This window comes from Phascolarctos cinereus, unplaced genomic scaffold, assembly GCF_003287225.1.
Source record: "Phascolarctos cinereus isolate Bilbo 61053 unplaced genomic scaffold, phaCin_HiC Scaffold_5;HRSCAF=322, whole genome shotgun sequence".
Classification (NCBI taxonomy): Eukaryota; Metazoa; Chordata; class Mammalia; order Diprotodontia; family Phascolarctidae; genus Phascolarctos; species Phascolarctos cinereus.
In genome coordinates this window covers 72656027-72671087 of record NW_027555958.1, presented here as the reverse complement: position 1 = coordinate 72671087, position 15061 = coordinate 72656027, and the positions used below count along the sequence as shown (strand labels likewise).

The 15061-nt window shown below is 33.9% G+C and overlaps 1 protein-coding gene across 3 annotated transcripts in view; it reads right to left on the bottom strand.

The window, feature by feature from the left end:
* The window catches only part of DPYD (dihydropyrimidine dehydrogenase), a 1011926-nt gene that overhangs the window by 749953 nt on the left and 246912 nt on the right, over positions 1 to 15061 (bottom strand). For all 3 annotated transcript variants that reach the window (XM_020999593.2, XM_078155001.1, XM_078155002.1), the window contains exon 4: positions 4509 to 4596. In XM_020999593.2, coding sequence (XP_020855252.1) covers positions 4509 to 4596 — 88 coding nt within the window. The remainder of the gene's footprint in view (positions 1 to 4508; positions 4597 to 15061) is intronic.

Here is a 15061-nt window from a genome sequence, read left to right as displayed (position 1 = left end):
ATATGCATGTATATGTATGCATATATGTATTACAATGGGTAGGAACAAGTGAGCCCTGCCCCAACCTCCCAGACCACGGGCTACTTCTGAGGCATTAATGAAGCACTTATGTTCCGGGATTCCACAGCAATCCCTAAAGGTTCCCATGGACTTGTACTTTGTCATGATGAAGAAATACCTTAGGAACACCTTGGTCTCCTTGACAACAAACAGGGGACAGGTGGTCTGCATCACAGGGTATTGTTCATTCAGCCAGGAAAAGTAGACTTTAGAAGGAATGACCCTGTCCCCTCGCACCCTCTCTCTTGCTGTATGTTGAAGATACTAGGATTTGTTGCTCTCTCCCTTGGACTTAGAACAGGAGTGGGAACCATTTCTTCCCTTTCCCCTCCCTCAAGAGCTAAGGCATATGCTTACATACAACAGTGAGGAGATATACTGTCCAGGCAAATCTGAGACTGATCCTCAAGTCATTGTGACTCCCCCTTTTATTTTGGCTTTGTGCTTTCCTAAATCCAGGTAAAGTTGTAAACAACTATCTTGGTATTTTTATTTCTAGCTTAGGTTTCAACTTCACGAAAGCAGAAAGTAACCTCTTAAAACATCTCAGAGTAGATGGCTACCTCCAAATCAATGAACCCAAGTCATGCCCTGGATTGCTTGTCAGACGTACAGACCTGAAGTAAGTTCCTTGGACAGTTCATATCCAAGGTCAAAATGAAATGCCAGTTCAGAAGTCTTATAAAGTACTTTTTTTAAGGTTTTAAGTTCAATCAACTACTTGGAAATCTATAAAGAGTCATGTTTTACAATTTAATGTTTTAAAATTTGATATTATGCACCAATGAGTCTTTTGTACTTTTGTACTTTAAACATGTCTTTTAATAATTGTCAATCTATTTTGACATCAAGTACCTTTCTACAAGAAACTCTGTTAATTCCTCTTGGGAAAGCTCTAGACAGGAGCCAAATCTAAGCTTTAAAAGACTTGCTTTTAATCCCCCAACAGGGTCAAGGATGGAGCCATAAGAAACCATTAAATTCCAGAAGAATTCTCACAGAAGTCAGGTTCCTCTAAGACTGAACCAAGTCCCCATGATTCTAGAATTGGGCCCCTTGGTGGGAAAAAAAACTCCTTTGAGCTATGGGTTTTAATATTATTTGTGTGAAGTGGTATGAATGCATGTATCTGCTAAGTTAACCAATTTCATTTATTGGCAGTTATAATTAACAAGCTTTTTTTCTTTACATTGCCCCTAATTCTTCCATAAGAGCAACAAGGGCAATGTGTCAGCTCTTTAGGGATTTGAAGATGGACTGGTACATGGTGAGGATTCTCAAAGGCTTGTTGACTGACTAATGACCATTATGTCCCTCCATTAAGCCTTCTTTACTCTGGGTAAAAACACCCACAGCTCCCTCAACAAAACTTCTCACTTAAACATTAAGAAACTAAGGCTCAGGTAAGTTAGGAAATTTGTCCAAGATCATCTGACTCTTTGGTACCAGGACTTAGCTTACATTCCAGGTCTGAATCTGGGTAAAAAATTTGGTCTGATGGCCTGATGTGGCCATTCTCCCAGATCATGTACATTTTTTCGTTACTTTATAGAAAAATATAAATGAATACAACCAATTTATCTGTTGACATTAAAACTACTCTGCAAAGTCTGTATGTGCACCAAAAAAATAATGATTGTAATTCAGAAGTTTTACATTTGAGTGAAACATGTTTCAAGATCAGAAAAAAATATTTCAAAGGAATTTTTAATATTGAAGTATACTAATAGGTTTCTTTTTTTAAAATATTTTCATCTACTTATAGACAAGGTATGTGAGTTCTCATATAAGGTAGGGTATTTGTTTTTTTTTAAAGGAAAAAGAAAACAGAAACATGACCTAGTATTCACAGTTTGATGAATCTAAAGGTGTATTTCCAATTGAGAGATACAATTGCAAACAACAGCCAGTTTGAGCTAAACAGAGAAAAACTGACTGAGGAGGTACAAAGGAATAGATTGTACCTTTGGAAACTAAATCTGTAATCCAGTTTGTAAGAAAAGAAAGAATGGAAGTATTGGTCTAAACTCTCCTGAATCACAGGAGCCTAACACAATACAGCTCAAGTGACATCCTTTTCTCAAAGAGGCCCAAGGCTCAATGAGCCTGGTGATTCAATTACCCTCTCAACCTAGAAAGAACCCCCCTCCTGAGTTGAGGTCCACTGGCAGAGCAATATGGAACAGCCTACATTGTACACAGCCTGTAAATATCTAAAAAGCTGCAGGCTTTCAAGAACAAGAATCCTTGACCTTTTATGATTGCTACAGTAGTTTTTCAACAAAACATACTACTTTCAATAGACTCCCTTAAATACCTGACAAAAGAATAAATTTGCAATATGTCCATCTCTAAGTTTCCTGTATTTATAAGGAAACCTGTTTAAATGAATAGCCAAGTGTAGTGTTACAATTGAAATAGTGAGAAAAAGTGGACAAGATTAATGCAAAAAAATTTTAAGCTATACTAAAATAGAAATGAGTCTGAATATATTTTGACATTTCAAAAATTTCAAAGGATGATCACTTCTCCCTTTCTGTTTCTTGTGCAATCTTTACATGAAGAAGATAATAAATTCAGAACTAAAAAGGATCTCAGAAGAGGTCTTAGTTTAACAACAGTGGGGAACCTGTGGTATTGTGGTCACATGTGGCCTTCTAAGTTCTTGGGTGCAGCCTTTTGCCCGAGTCCAAGTATTACAGAACAAATTCTTTCATTAAGGGCATTTGGTCTGTGAAATTTGGGTTCAAGCAAAGGGCTGCAGTTGAGGAACTAGAGGGCCTTGAGGCCACAAGTTCCCCACCTCTGGTTTAGGACCTTCATGTTATAGGTGAGGAAACTGAGGCTTCAGGAGATAAACACCCTTGCCCAGGATCACATAAACAGTGCCCTACACAGTCTTTGAGGCCAGATCCTCTGAACCTACAACCAATGATCATTGCATTTTCATATGTTGTTTCTCTAAGGCTCCTATTTTTCTAGCATAACTAATATACTGTGTGATATTGAACAGAATAGAAATCCAAGAGTTAATCTTGTTTCTTCTTCATATATTTTCATGGAAATACTGAGTCACCACAACAGAGACAGAAGCATTCTCTCACTTATCAATTAATATTTGACAACTGCAAAGTAGCATCTTCTCAACTCGGTGTTAAGGGCATCACAATATTTACAATTTCAGGTAAAATACTGAATTCCACCTTTGACCACTTTTCTTCAAACATTTTCTGGCAACTTCACAACTTAAAAAAATAGATTTGCCTAATTTTGGTCTCTAGCCAATGTTTTCATTTTCTTGCACTGTGATAATTGATTAACTTGATGAAGTATATAGAACAGGCCTGCAAAATGACATTTCCAGCAGACATGCATAATTGGCTACATTATTTTAAAATCTTAAAGTTGAAAACATTTCTTATTTTTAACTTTTATTCTTAATACAGTGCTTGACACATAGTAGAGAGTTAATACATATGTGCTGATTGATTTATCTTTTCTTCTGTTATATTTTTAAATGATTTATATTGTATAAATGTTTTAATATTTAAGTGTCTATTAAAAGAAGACTTAGCAGATCTTTATTGGTATTTAAAATTTCTACAAATGGGAGGTAACCCTGCTTTTTCATCTGTTATGAAATGATAAGTCACAGTCAAGGCCTCTTTAAGTTACAGTAATGGAAAAGATGAACAATATTCATTATTCAATCAAACAAATCCATCACTAATTGAGGGAAGCACTATAAACTCCACACTATACTAGAAGCTGAAGGCTCAGAACTCATTTCTGAAAAGGAGAGGGAAGAAGCACTTATGAAGTGACTAGTAGGTGCCAGGAATGGTGCTAAGTGTTTTCCAAACATTGTCCCATTTGATCCTCTCAATAGGCTAGGGAGGTAGATGTTAAGTCAAGTTCTTGTAACTTCCAAAAACTTTAATTTTAAAGTATTGATATAATATGTTCTATGAATATTTCACCACTGATGTATGTGCACTGCTGAAACAATTTAACTGAATTTCAATAAGAAAACTATTTACTACTCTGAGGAGCTATTTCTTTTATACAATACGCCAAGATTAAATCTGAATAAAATTTTTAAAACAAAGTTATATATTTTACACTGTTATTGGTAAACATTAAAGTATCTTCAACAATTCAATTAGTTACTGCTATAGTTGAACCATCAAAGGAATGCTATTTTAAACATATATTTTGAAATTGCTTTTTTTTATTAACCATGATGACTAATTTACACAATACACACCCTATTTTGATACTAGTGACTTCATAACTAGCAAAAGTATGATTACTAAACCAATATTCATTTTTCAAATACCTATTGAATTTTATTTTGCTGCATTTAAACAAGGGAAGCACTAGATTTTAATCACAGTTCATCAAAAGCTTTTATCAACTTTCATTTGCCAGGGTAAGTCTGATTCTACCTTGTTCGCGATACTGGTGATGAATGATTTGATGTCTAGATTAGTTGGACAGCTCTTCTGACAGGGGGCATCTGCACATTTCAAGCATCTAGGGAACAAAGTAATTGAATTAAGGAGACATGCAGTAGCAAAAAACAAAATATTTTTCAATTCAAAAGTGATAGGACCAGATTTACTTTTCTACATTTGCCTTCACTCTTTCAAATTAAATCTATAATATGAGTCAATATATACACACTCGTTTGGGGCATGTTTTATAGCAATGAAACATATCTATAAGCCTCCTTATTTATAGCTGTCTATATACATACATTTAAATAACAGTATTTCCACCTTCTAGCATTCTTCCCATCTAATACCCTTAGGTGAAACACAGTTGTTTCTGACAGGCTCCTCACTTAAGCATTCTTATTTTAATCCCACTTGCTCTTTGAGTACTGCTTAGAGACTCAAACAGCTAATTTTGGTAGTCACTGGGGTTGATATTGTCACTCAAGTTTACAAAGGTATTTTCTCCCATATGTGATTTGTAACTTCTAATTCTGTCCTCTATCTCTGTCTTTCAGCCCTATATGCCATCTTTAAACCATGGGCTCCAGTCATGTGGGTGTTTTATAATGACTACTACTTCAGGTATCTTAAAAACCACTAGGCACAATCCTAAGAAGAAATGTCACTAGTTCATCCATTACAAAATCTGACTTCTTCCAGAATTTCACTCAGAATTATACACCCTCCTCAAGAAAAGTGACTTGTCTATCTTCTGTACAAAGACTTATGAAAACAATCGTCATCTCCTAGCCTTTCTTTTGTGATTAGTATATGTTGGTCCACTGTGCGGATCAAATTTTTCATACCTAATAACATCTTGTTTTTAAATCTGATCTCTCTTCTTGGGTGTGTGCCTCTAGCCTTCTCTCTAAATCAAATTTTACACAATGAAAACCAAAAGCTTTTCATAATCAATTGTCCTCATTGAAATGTAATCATTAAACCTCTTCCCTATTATTTCTCCAAATGTCATTGTTTGATTTGCATCTATTATTGGGTTGAATTCATACATCTCTATAGCTGCAGTCCCTTGCAAAAAAAAATATTACTGACTTTGAAAAGAGTTTTACTAAAGTAGATCCTGCAGCATACTTTGTGACAAGAAAATGATTCTGACCATCTGAGTTCCCCATTGACATAATACACAGTATACCATATCTTATAATTTCTATAATCTCAATAAAGACTGACCATTAAATTTGTGTGAAAAGTATTCCTCTTATCCATGTGCTCAGGGAAAGTCAGACATCAGCTGAAAAGTTAGAATGATTAATGTCCTAGTTACACTCAAGTGTTTCCCTATTTACTTCAAAGCCATTTTCACAGAGTTTTACAATGTCTGCCACCTTGTAAGTTCCCCCCCCCATTGGAAAGAATAAAAGGTATACTTTTTTTCTCCTTTTTTTGAACTCATTATATCTGATGCATACACAAATTTCTTATTCTGGTCTTTTCTAGCACGAAAGTGACAATTTTTAAAAATGAAGTTGTATGTAGATGAGACAAATTAATACATAGTACAATTCTATTCTTCATATAGAGAAATCTTAAATTTAAAATCATTTGAAGGATCCACTTGGCAGGACTGATAATGCACGGATTTCTAGTTGTAGTTGTTAGGCACCTTTACCAAATAATTATCTTTTTTATTATTGAGCTAGTTCACAAATAACAGCTGTTGGAAATGTCAAATGTTAATGAGGCAGGGCCATGCAAACCTAAATTGTAGCATTCTTTTTTTTCCCCCTTTGGTGCCATGAATATGCCAGAAGAGGCAGACTCTTATAATAATACCATCTTGCAGTCCTCTAAGCCCTCAGCAGACTCACATGCATCAGGCTACCATTAGTCCCACTTATCACTGTGACAGCTTAGTAATTACACTGCTGCTCTAGCCAGGTAGTCCTAATAAAATACCAACCACTGCCCCGGAATGCATACTGGCAAGATGTTTTATTAAACTTTGGGGGTTGATCATCAAGTGACATTAGTGTTGACCTATTTTTCTATTTGACAATAAATTATCCTTTGACCATGCCATAATAGATATTACAGAGTGCATCTACTGTACCAAGGCAGAAAGGTACTGCATTGCAATGAGGTAGGAAAGTGGTGTAAATAAAATTGGAGAAAGGTGTGCCAGAAAGTGATTACCTAAATTGCTTTAAATGATTGATACTAGGAAAAACTCCAGACACAATACTTAGAGGAATATGCCAACAATTATTGTAAACCACTGTTCTGAATCAATTTCATCTTATATGCTGCTTTATATTGTACTCATTTTGTCTTCATTCTTGTAAATTTTTCTTTTTTTCAAAGTTCTGCTATTATGCATTTTATTTAAAAAATACACTGAGAGGCAAAATTTAATTTTGACAACTCTCTAGTGAAGTTTTAATCCCCAAACCATTATGCCTAATAAATTTACATTAAGAGGAGTACATTAACTTTTAGAAATATAATATATGAAGATTTTTTTAAACAGTGATAATTTTGTTCAGCTAGGCATTAGCTAGAGAATATAATATATATCGTTGGAAAAAAATAGCACCTAAAAGGTGAAAGACCTCTTTCATAGTGATCAAATATAAAATATGAAAAAGTTTGAAAACTTTAGTACCTCTTTTTTTAAGAAAAAAAGGAATCATTAAAGAAATACATTTACTTAGTATATTTCTCTAAAATAAAAGAGAGATGTTTCCCTTCCACAAATTTCGGGGTGACTAAGCAAATTTATCCCATTGTGATAATTTTGTTTTAAATTATGAGTAATGAAAAGAGTGATATTTCATTCTTTACATGTCATGAAAAGAAATGCTGAGGTAATTTTTAAATTAATTGGTAAACTACCACAATGCTCAGATTTTTTTTTAAATTTTATTAATTTATTTTGATTTATCAACAATCACTTCCATGTGCTTTTCAGTTGAAACTTTTTCTCCCCCTTCCTTCCCAACACCCTCCCCAAGATGGCGCACAATCTGATACAGGCTATACATTCGCATTCCTATTAAACATATTTTCACATTAGTGAAGTTGTAAGTAAAATATTAAAACTAATAGGAGGAACCACCAGAAAGAGGAAACAAAACAAAACAGAAGAGAAAAAAATGATAGCAATTCAACTTCCATAGTTCTTACTTTGGATGTGGATAGCATTTTCCATCATGAAGCCTCTGGAGATGTCTTAGATCCTTGTAATGCTGAGAAGGGCTAAGTTTATCAATAATAGTCATCGCACAATGTGGCTGTTATTGTGTACAAAGTTCTCTTGGTTCTGTTCACTTCACTCAGCATCAGACCATACAAGTCTTTCCAGGTTTTTCTAAAGTCAGCCTGTTCATCATTTCTTATAGCATAACAGTATTCCATTACATTCGCATACCATATGCTCAGATTTTTTAACCTAGTTTGTTTATGAGTTTGTACTTTGCAAACTAAAATCCCTGAATTTCAATCTGAATAAAAAGAAAAATATTCTGGTTCTTTAATTCTCAAACGATTTCTAAATGCAGTTTCCTTTATTTGTCAATATTTCCTTTCCCTCAAGAAAGTCAGAGACCTTGGCATTGAAATAAATTAGCCTGTTCTAAATGAAATCAGATCATAGAGCAAGCTAGGGCACTAGAGATCAAAATAACCCTCCCTGACATCTAGCACAAGTACTGTGCTTTACTATATTGATGCTCAGGGCCATCATTTGACAAAGCTATAAACATATTTCAGGTTCTTCAGTTCCCCCCCAGGGGTAAATACATACATACATACACACAAATGTATATGTATATGTGTGTATGTATATATACACACATATATACATATATGTGTATGTGTATACATATACACATATACACATATATGTGTGAATGTATATATACACATATATATATACATATATGTGTGTGTATATATATATAAATATACACACACACATACACACATACCCCCTTCAAAAATACTATATCCAGTAAAATAATATAACCAAATTTATTAATTTATCACAAATCTATTTTAGAGAAGACTGAGGCTCTACAGAACCATTATATAAAATAAGAGTAATCTGTTCCCTATGGAACCTGTCAGTTTCAAACATTTTAAAAAACCGATGATAATACATGCAACATTTGTACAATGCATTTAATTTTTCAAAGTCCTTTTTTGTACCTATGGCTATCACCTGAGCCTCACAAAACCTTGCCAAGCAGGTAGGGACAAGGATTATGTAAATTCTTTTTACATAAAGGAAAAAGAGGGTAGATGTCAGGTTATTATGGCATGACCTCAAGGGGTACAATGAGATGAACCAATTAGAGGATAGCAATTAGGCAAGTTGCTCAAATTCTCTGGGACTGTTTCTTCATCTGTAAAATAGGACTTGCATTACATAGCTTCTAGGAACCCTTCCAGTTCTAAATCTATTTTCCTATAATCTATGATCCTATAATAGGTCACATTCCATTCTCCCTGTGGTCTATAATAATTAAATTTGTCTCTAATACAGCCACACTTGCTGTTCAGCCATTACAACTCAATATTCTCCCAGTGAATTCTCCCATTCTTGTGACAGGTCTCAAACTTCCTCCTTCAGTGCTAGCACTGGCCCCACATGGTAGCTATAACCTCACCCCAAACTATATACCTACATTAGCAGCAGATTAGGTGACACAAAGAAATTTGTGCCCACCACTCCATACTCACAAGACAAAAAGATAAAAATGTTTATTACTGATAGGACAATTTTAATATTTCATAGGCACTGAACTAGTGCAGAGAGGTGCTATAACAAGCCTAGAGAATGAAAAAGGTTTGAACTAAACATAGATCTCCCTAGGTCAATATGGGGGGGGGGGAGTTGCTATTTTATATTCCTGTAACCTGAATCAAAATTCTATTCCAATTAGAGCCATGGTTTATTATATGAAAAACAAAGAATTTGTCTGTAATCAAGATGTGCTTCCCTCTGCTTATATTATAGAATATATTCTGGCTCTGGTCTTTGTCTCACACCAAGCAGCTCTCAATATGCTGCTGACTTCTTGATCTCTACCTGTCCAAAAACAATCCAATCTCAATTATTAATATGTTGCTGTACTTTCCATTTACCTTGTTGCAGTCATTATATATACTGTTTTGCTGGTTCTTCTAGTTATACTTTGCATCAGTCCAAATAAGTTTTTTTCCCCAAAGTTCTCTTCATCATACACATACTTCATCATATATCATTCTCCTTATTAATGTCAAATGATGAATTTCTTATATCATAATATATCACTATATTCTGTGCCATATTTTCTTTAGTATTTTCCCAGTTGTTGGGCATCCAACTCTTTGCTACCACAAAAACTGTTGCTAAAATAACTTGGTATATCTAGGATCTTTTTAAATTTTTTTCAATTCTTTCAGGAATAGTCTTACCAGTGGAATTCTGGATCAAAGGATTTTAATTACTCAGCATAAATCCAAATTGTTTTCAAGAATAGTTGGACAAACTCACAGTATTAGCAAAAATTAATGTCTGTCTTTCTCCAATCCCTCAAAAAATTATCTTCATCTTTCTTTATTTCTTTGCCAACTTGCTCTGTGAGAAATAAAACCTCAAGTTTGTTTTAATTTACATTTCTCTTCTATAAGGTATTTCACAGATTCTTTCACATGGTTGTTAAATAGTTTTCAATTCTTCTTTTGAGACCAGGTGGTTTTTTGTTTGTTTGTTTTTTACCACATCCTTGGGCCATATCTATTCATATCATATCTTGGATAGTATCTAAAGAACTTCCAGTTGGGCAATATGGCTTCTCTCAAAAAAAAAAAAGAGAATAATAATAAAATGGTGAAAAAATAATAAAATGTGGATAGAGGGGAATGCGAAACCATGGAGAAAGAACAGATATGAGAGATATGTAAAGGACCATTGCACTAGAAATAGGAAAGGTGTTTAAAGACAGAGACACTTGCAGATTTAACCTTATTTTCCTTTTGACAATACTAGATTGGAAGATCAAGGGAATATTGTAGATTTTTCAAAAGACCGTTTATACAGAGTTTTAAAATATGATACACACTAGTTAATCTTATTTGATCTATGAAATACTCATAATTGCCATTATTATAGCCATAGTAAAGATCAAGAAACTGAGGTTCAGAAAGGTTAAATGATTTGCAATTGTCAGAACCAGGATTTGATAACTTGTTTCCTGACTCCAAATCCAATGTTCCCCCTATTTAATCCTACTGCCCTCCCAGAGAATTATGATGCAAAGCAACATCTGCTAAGTACAAAAATAAAGTGCTATCAGAGATCACAAAAGACTTCATGGAAAAAAGAAGGCAACTGAGTCAAACTTTAAAGGAGGGGAGCAATTCAATGGGAAAAAATATGTATTTTTGTGTATATAAACACATGGATCATACATGCATGTATACACATATGTGAATATATGTAAATATGTATGTAAATATGTGTGCGTGTGTATGTGTGTGTATATATATAGCTACACATAGATAGATAGATATAGATATAGATATAGATATAGATATAGATATAGATATAGATATAGATATAGATATAGATATAGATATAGATATAGATATAGATATAGATATAGATATAGATATAGATGGCTTTCTTTTAAAATGACTTTGAGGATGCCCACCAATTGAGGAATGGCTGAACAAGTTGTGGTATATGAATGTAACGGAATACTATTGTGCTATAAGAAATGATGTGCAGGAGGACTTCAGAAAAACCTGGAAAGACTTGTATGGACTGATGCTGAATGAAGTGAGCAAAACAAGAGAATATTGTACACAGTAAACAGCAACAATGAGCGATGACCAACTTTGTTAGACTTAGCTCTTAGCAACACAAGGATCTAAGATATCTCCAAAGGTCTCATGATGGAAAATGCTATCCACATCCAAAGAAAGAACTATGGAGTTTGAATGCAGATCAAAGCATACTATTTGCTATTTTTTTTCTTCTGTTTTATTTCCTCTTTCTGGTGGTTCCTCCTCTTGGTTCTAATTCTTCCTTACAACATGACTAATGTGACAATATGTTTAATAGGAATGTATATGTATAGCTTATATCAGATTGCATGCCATCTTGGGGAGGGAGGAGTAGAGGGAGGGGGGAAGCATTTAAAACTCAAAAGCTTATGGAAGTGATTCTTCATAAATCAAAATAAATTAATAAAAAAATTTTAAAAATAAAATGACTTTGAAATGATTTCACATTTAAAGTCATACAATACTATATAAAACTTTTGGCTCTACTCTGGTGCATGATGGTCCATGGGGTCACAAAAAGTTGGACATGACTGAATGAGTGAACAAATGTGCAATGCACTGTGTTATAAGCACGGGATGCAAAGATGAAAGAAGATGTAGTCTTTGCCCTTAAAGAGTTCTAACAGAATAATGATGATAAATTTAATCTTATGACTCTTGTAAAGAAAAAATCAATCTCCTTTTTTGGCAATGCCATGCCAAAGTAGTTTCCACATTTCTTTCTTATGAGATTTTTGTCTTTGGGGGAGAAAACAACTTAATAAGGTAATATGTACATAACAGGCAGTTAGGTGGCACGGTGGGCAAAATACTGGTCCTGGAATCAGAAGACTTATCTTCCTGACTTCAAATCTGGCCGCAGACACTGGGCAAGTCACTTAACTTTTTTTTTTTGCCTCGGTTTTTTCATCTGTAAAATGAGCTAGAGAAGGAAATGGCAAACCACTCCAGTATCCTTGTCAATAAAACCTCAGATGGAGTCATGAAGAGTTAGACATGACTGAAATGACTGAGCAACACTGATAAAAAAAAAAAACAACAAAACTTTCATGTATATACATTTAGGGTGCCTAGACTCATCTTTGGATTTTCCAAAGCAACTGGCATAATATGGCATGAGAATGAAATATAGGTGTCATGAATTTGGGGCAGATTTCCATGTAATAAGTATGCATGGAATAACTAATTTTAATATTGCCCACACCTTAATTTTTTTTCAATGTCAACTCCAGCTACCACACTGTCATTAATTATGTCTGTACCTGGAGAGAATATTTAGATCTCATGTTCTTATCCTAGGTTCCAGAAATTTATTTAAAATTAATTTATTATGAAATACACATTTAATTATTAATAATATTAATAGTGTAGATATAACTATATTTCATTATAATTGATTTCCCATACAATCCTATGTATTTTATTTAAGTCATCTAAAAGTATTATTCTGAGAAGGGGCCCATAGGCTTTACCAGACTACCAAATGAGTCCATGACACAAAAAAGTCTAAGAATCACAGACTTAAATGTATTTTTCTTTAATAAGAAAACAGTGTTGGGTGGTGGGGTGGCATTTAATTCTCTTTTCATTGCCAATCCACTTTTCTCTCATTCCAGCATGAAACATCATAATTAGGTGGACGATGTGTTAAAGTAGAAAAATACAAGCTCTAGTATCAGAGGACCTGGGTTCCAATCCCATCTCCAATTCTTACTACCTATGAGACCTTGGGCAAGTCACTTAATATCCCTTTTCAACTCTACATCTATAATTCTAAGTACATTATGCCCATGTTTACAGCAGAATCCTTTCATATTACATAAAACATTTTTACTACATTCCAGTGAGGTAAGAAGAGTTGTACAAGATAAAAACATGGCTAGAAAATATTTCTGACTTATAATTCAACTGTAGACTACTTCAGCTTGAAAGACCTTCATTCTATGCTGATTTATCAAATGCAGATTATTTATATCTTTTTTAATAGAAACCACTGAGATGGGACTATGGAGCCACATGGAGTGACCTGTGAAAGACCTTGGAGAATAGGATTTTTAAAAAAGCAAATGTCCTTATTACCTCAAAAAATTAAACAAAGAGTGGCATCTATTTAGTGTAGGCCAATGAGTTAGACTTCAATTACTAGAAAAATTATTTCATATATCATTAAGAGGATTGTTTATCAATAACTAGAAAGTGAAGAAGTAATTACAAAGAGGCAGATTGCCTTCATTAAAAACAAGTCATGACAAACTAAACATTTTCTTTTTTAACAAGGTCACTAAACTGGTAGATTTTAGAAGACTGCCATAATAGTGAAGCATTGGTCAAAGTCCGTACCACAAGGATAGCATCATCCTTATGGATAAGATGGAGAAATGTAGTAAGATAATATTACACTTTCTTGGGTTGAGAATTATTTGAATGAGGACTACCTACAAAAGAGAAGTCATTAATAGCTCAACATCAAAATAGAAAAAGTCTCTAAACAAGTGAACTAGAAAGGTGTCCTTGGCCCTCCCTATTCCGCATGGTTATAATGATTTGGGTCAAATAAGGGATTGTAAGCCTATCAAATGTGTAGATAACACAAAGATGTGAGCCATAATGAAAGTATCATATGACAGGACTGAGATCCAAAAAAGGTGTCTACAGACAAATATATTAAACTGAATCTGATAGGGTGAAGTAGAATAGAGAGATCAGTAAAAGCAAAATTAGAAAGAATAAGTGGAAGTTATAAAAAGAGGCAGATTTTGGACAGATGTAAGGAAAATTTTCTTAAATATTACAAGTAAATTAAAAATGGAAGCAGTTATATTAGGAGTTCCTCTTAGCAAACATCTCCTAACAATGATGGTATGATTATTTATAAGGGTTTTTTTTTTAAAGGGGAATCTTATTTGGTAACAAGTTGACCTAGAAGGGCTCTGGAATTCTGTGCAATCTAAAATCTAACACTTGATTATAAAGAATTGCTTCCAAAGCAAAAGACAAAGGAAGCTGGGCCAAAAACATTTCCTCTGAAAAAATGTCTCTGGATTCTAGAGTACTGCAACTCCAATATTTATGAACAGTGTGGTATAGATACGTCAAGAGAGGCACAAGCTCAAGAATCTGTGACCAGATACAATCTAGAATGCTGTGTTAACTTCTGGATACCATAATTTAAGAAATACTGTATCTTATTCATTTAGAATTCATTCAGAAATAATTGTATTAAGCACCTGTTATGTGCCAGAAACTATGTTAAACCAGGGGTTGGCAAAACGTGGCTCGAGGTGTAAATCTATATGCTGCCTGTTTTTGCAAAGCCAGTGAGCTGGGAATGAATGGTTTTTAAATTTTTAACCACAATACTTAATTTAAAAATGAAAAACTATTCTTAGCTCATGGGCTACATGAAAAGAAGCAGACCTTTCCCAATAAGGTCAGGAGTGAAGCAAGGATGTCCATTATCACCACTAATATTTAATATTGTACAAGAAATTCTAGCTATAGTAATGACAAGAAAAAGAAATTGAAGGAATAAAAATAGGCAACGAGAAAACAAAATTATCACTCTTTGCATATGATATGATGGTATACTTAGAGAACCCTAGAGAATCAACTAAAAAAAGAACTAGCTGAAACAATTGATAACTTCAACAAAGTTGCAGGACATAAAATGAACCCATGCAAATCATCAGAATTTCTATATACTCCAACAA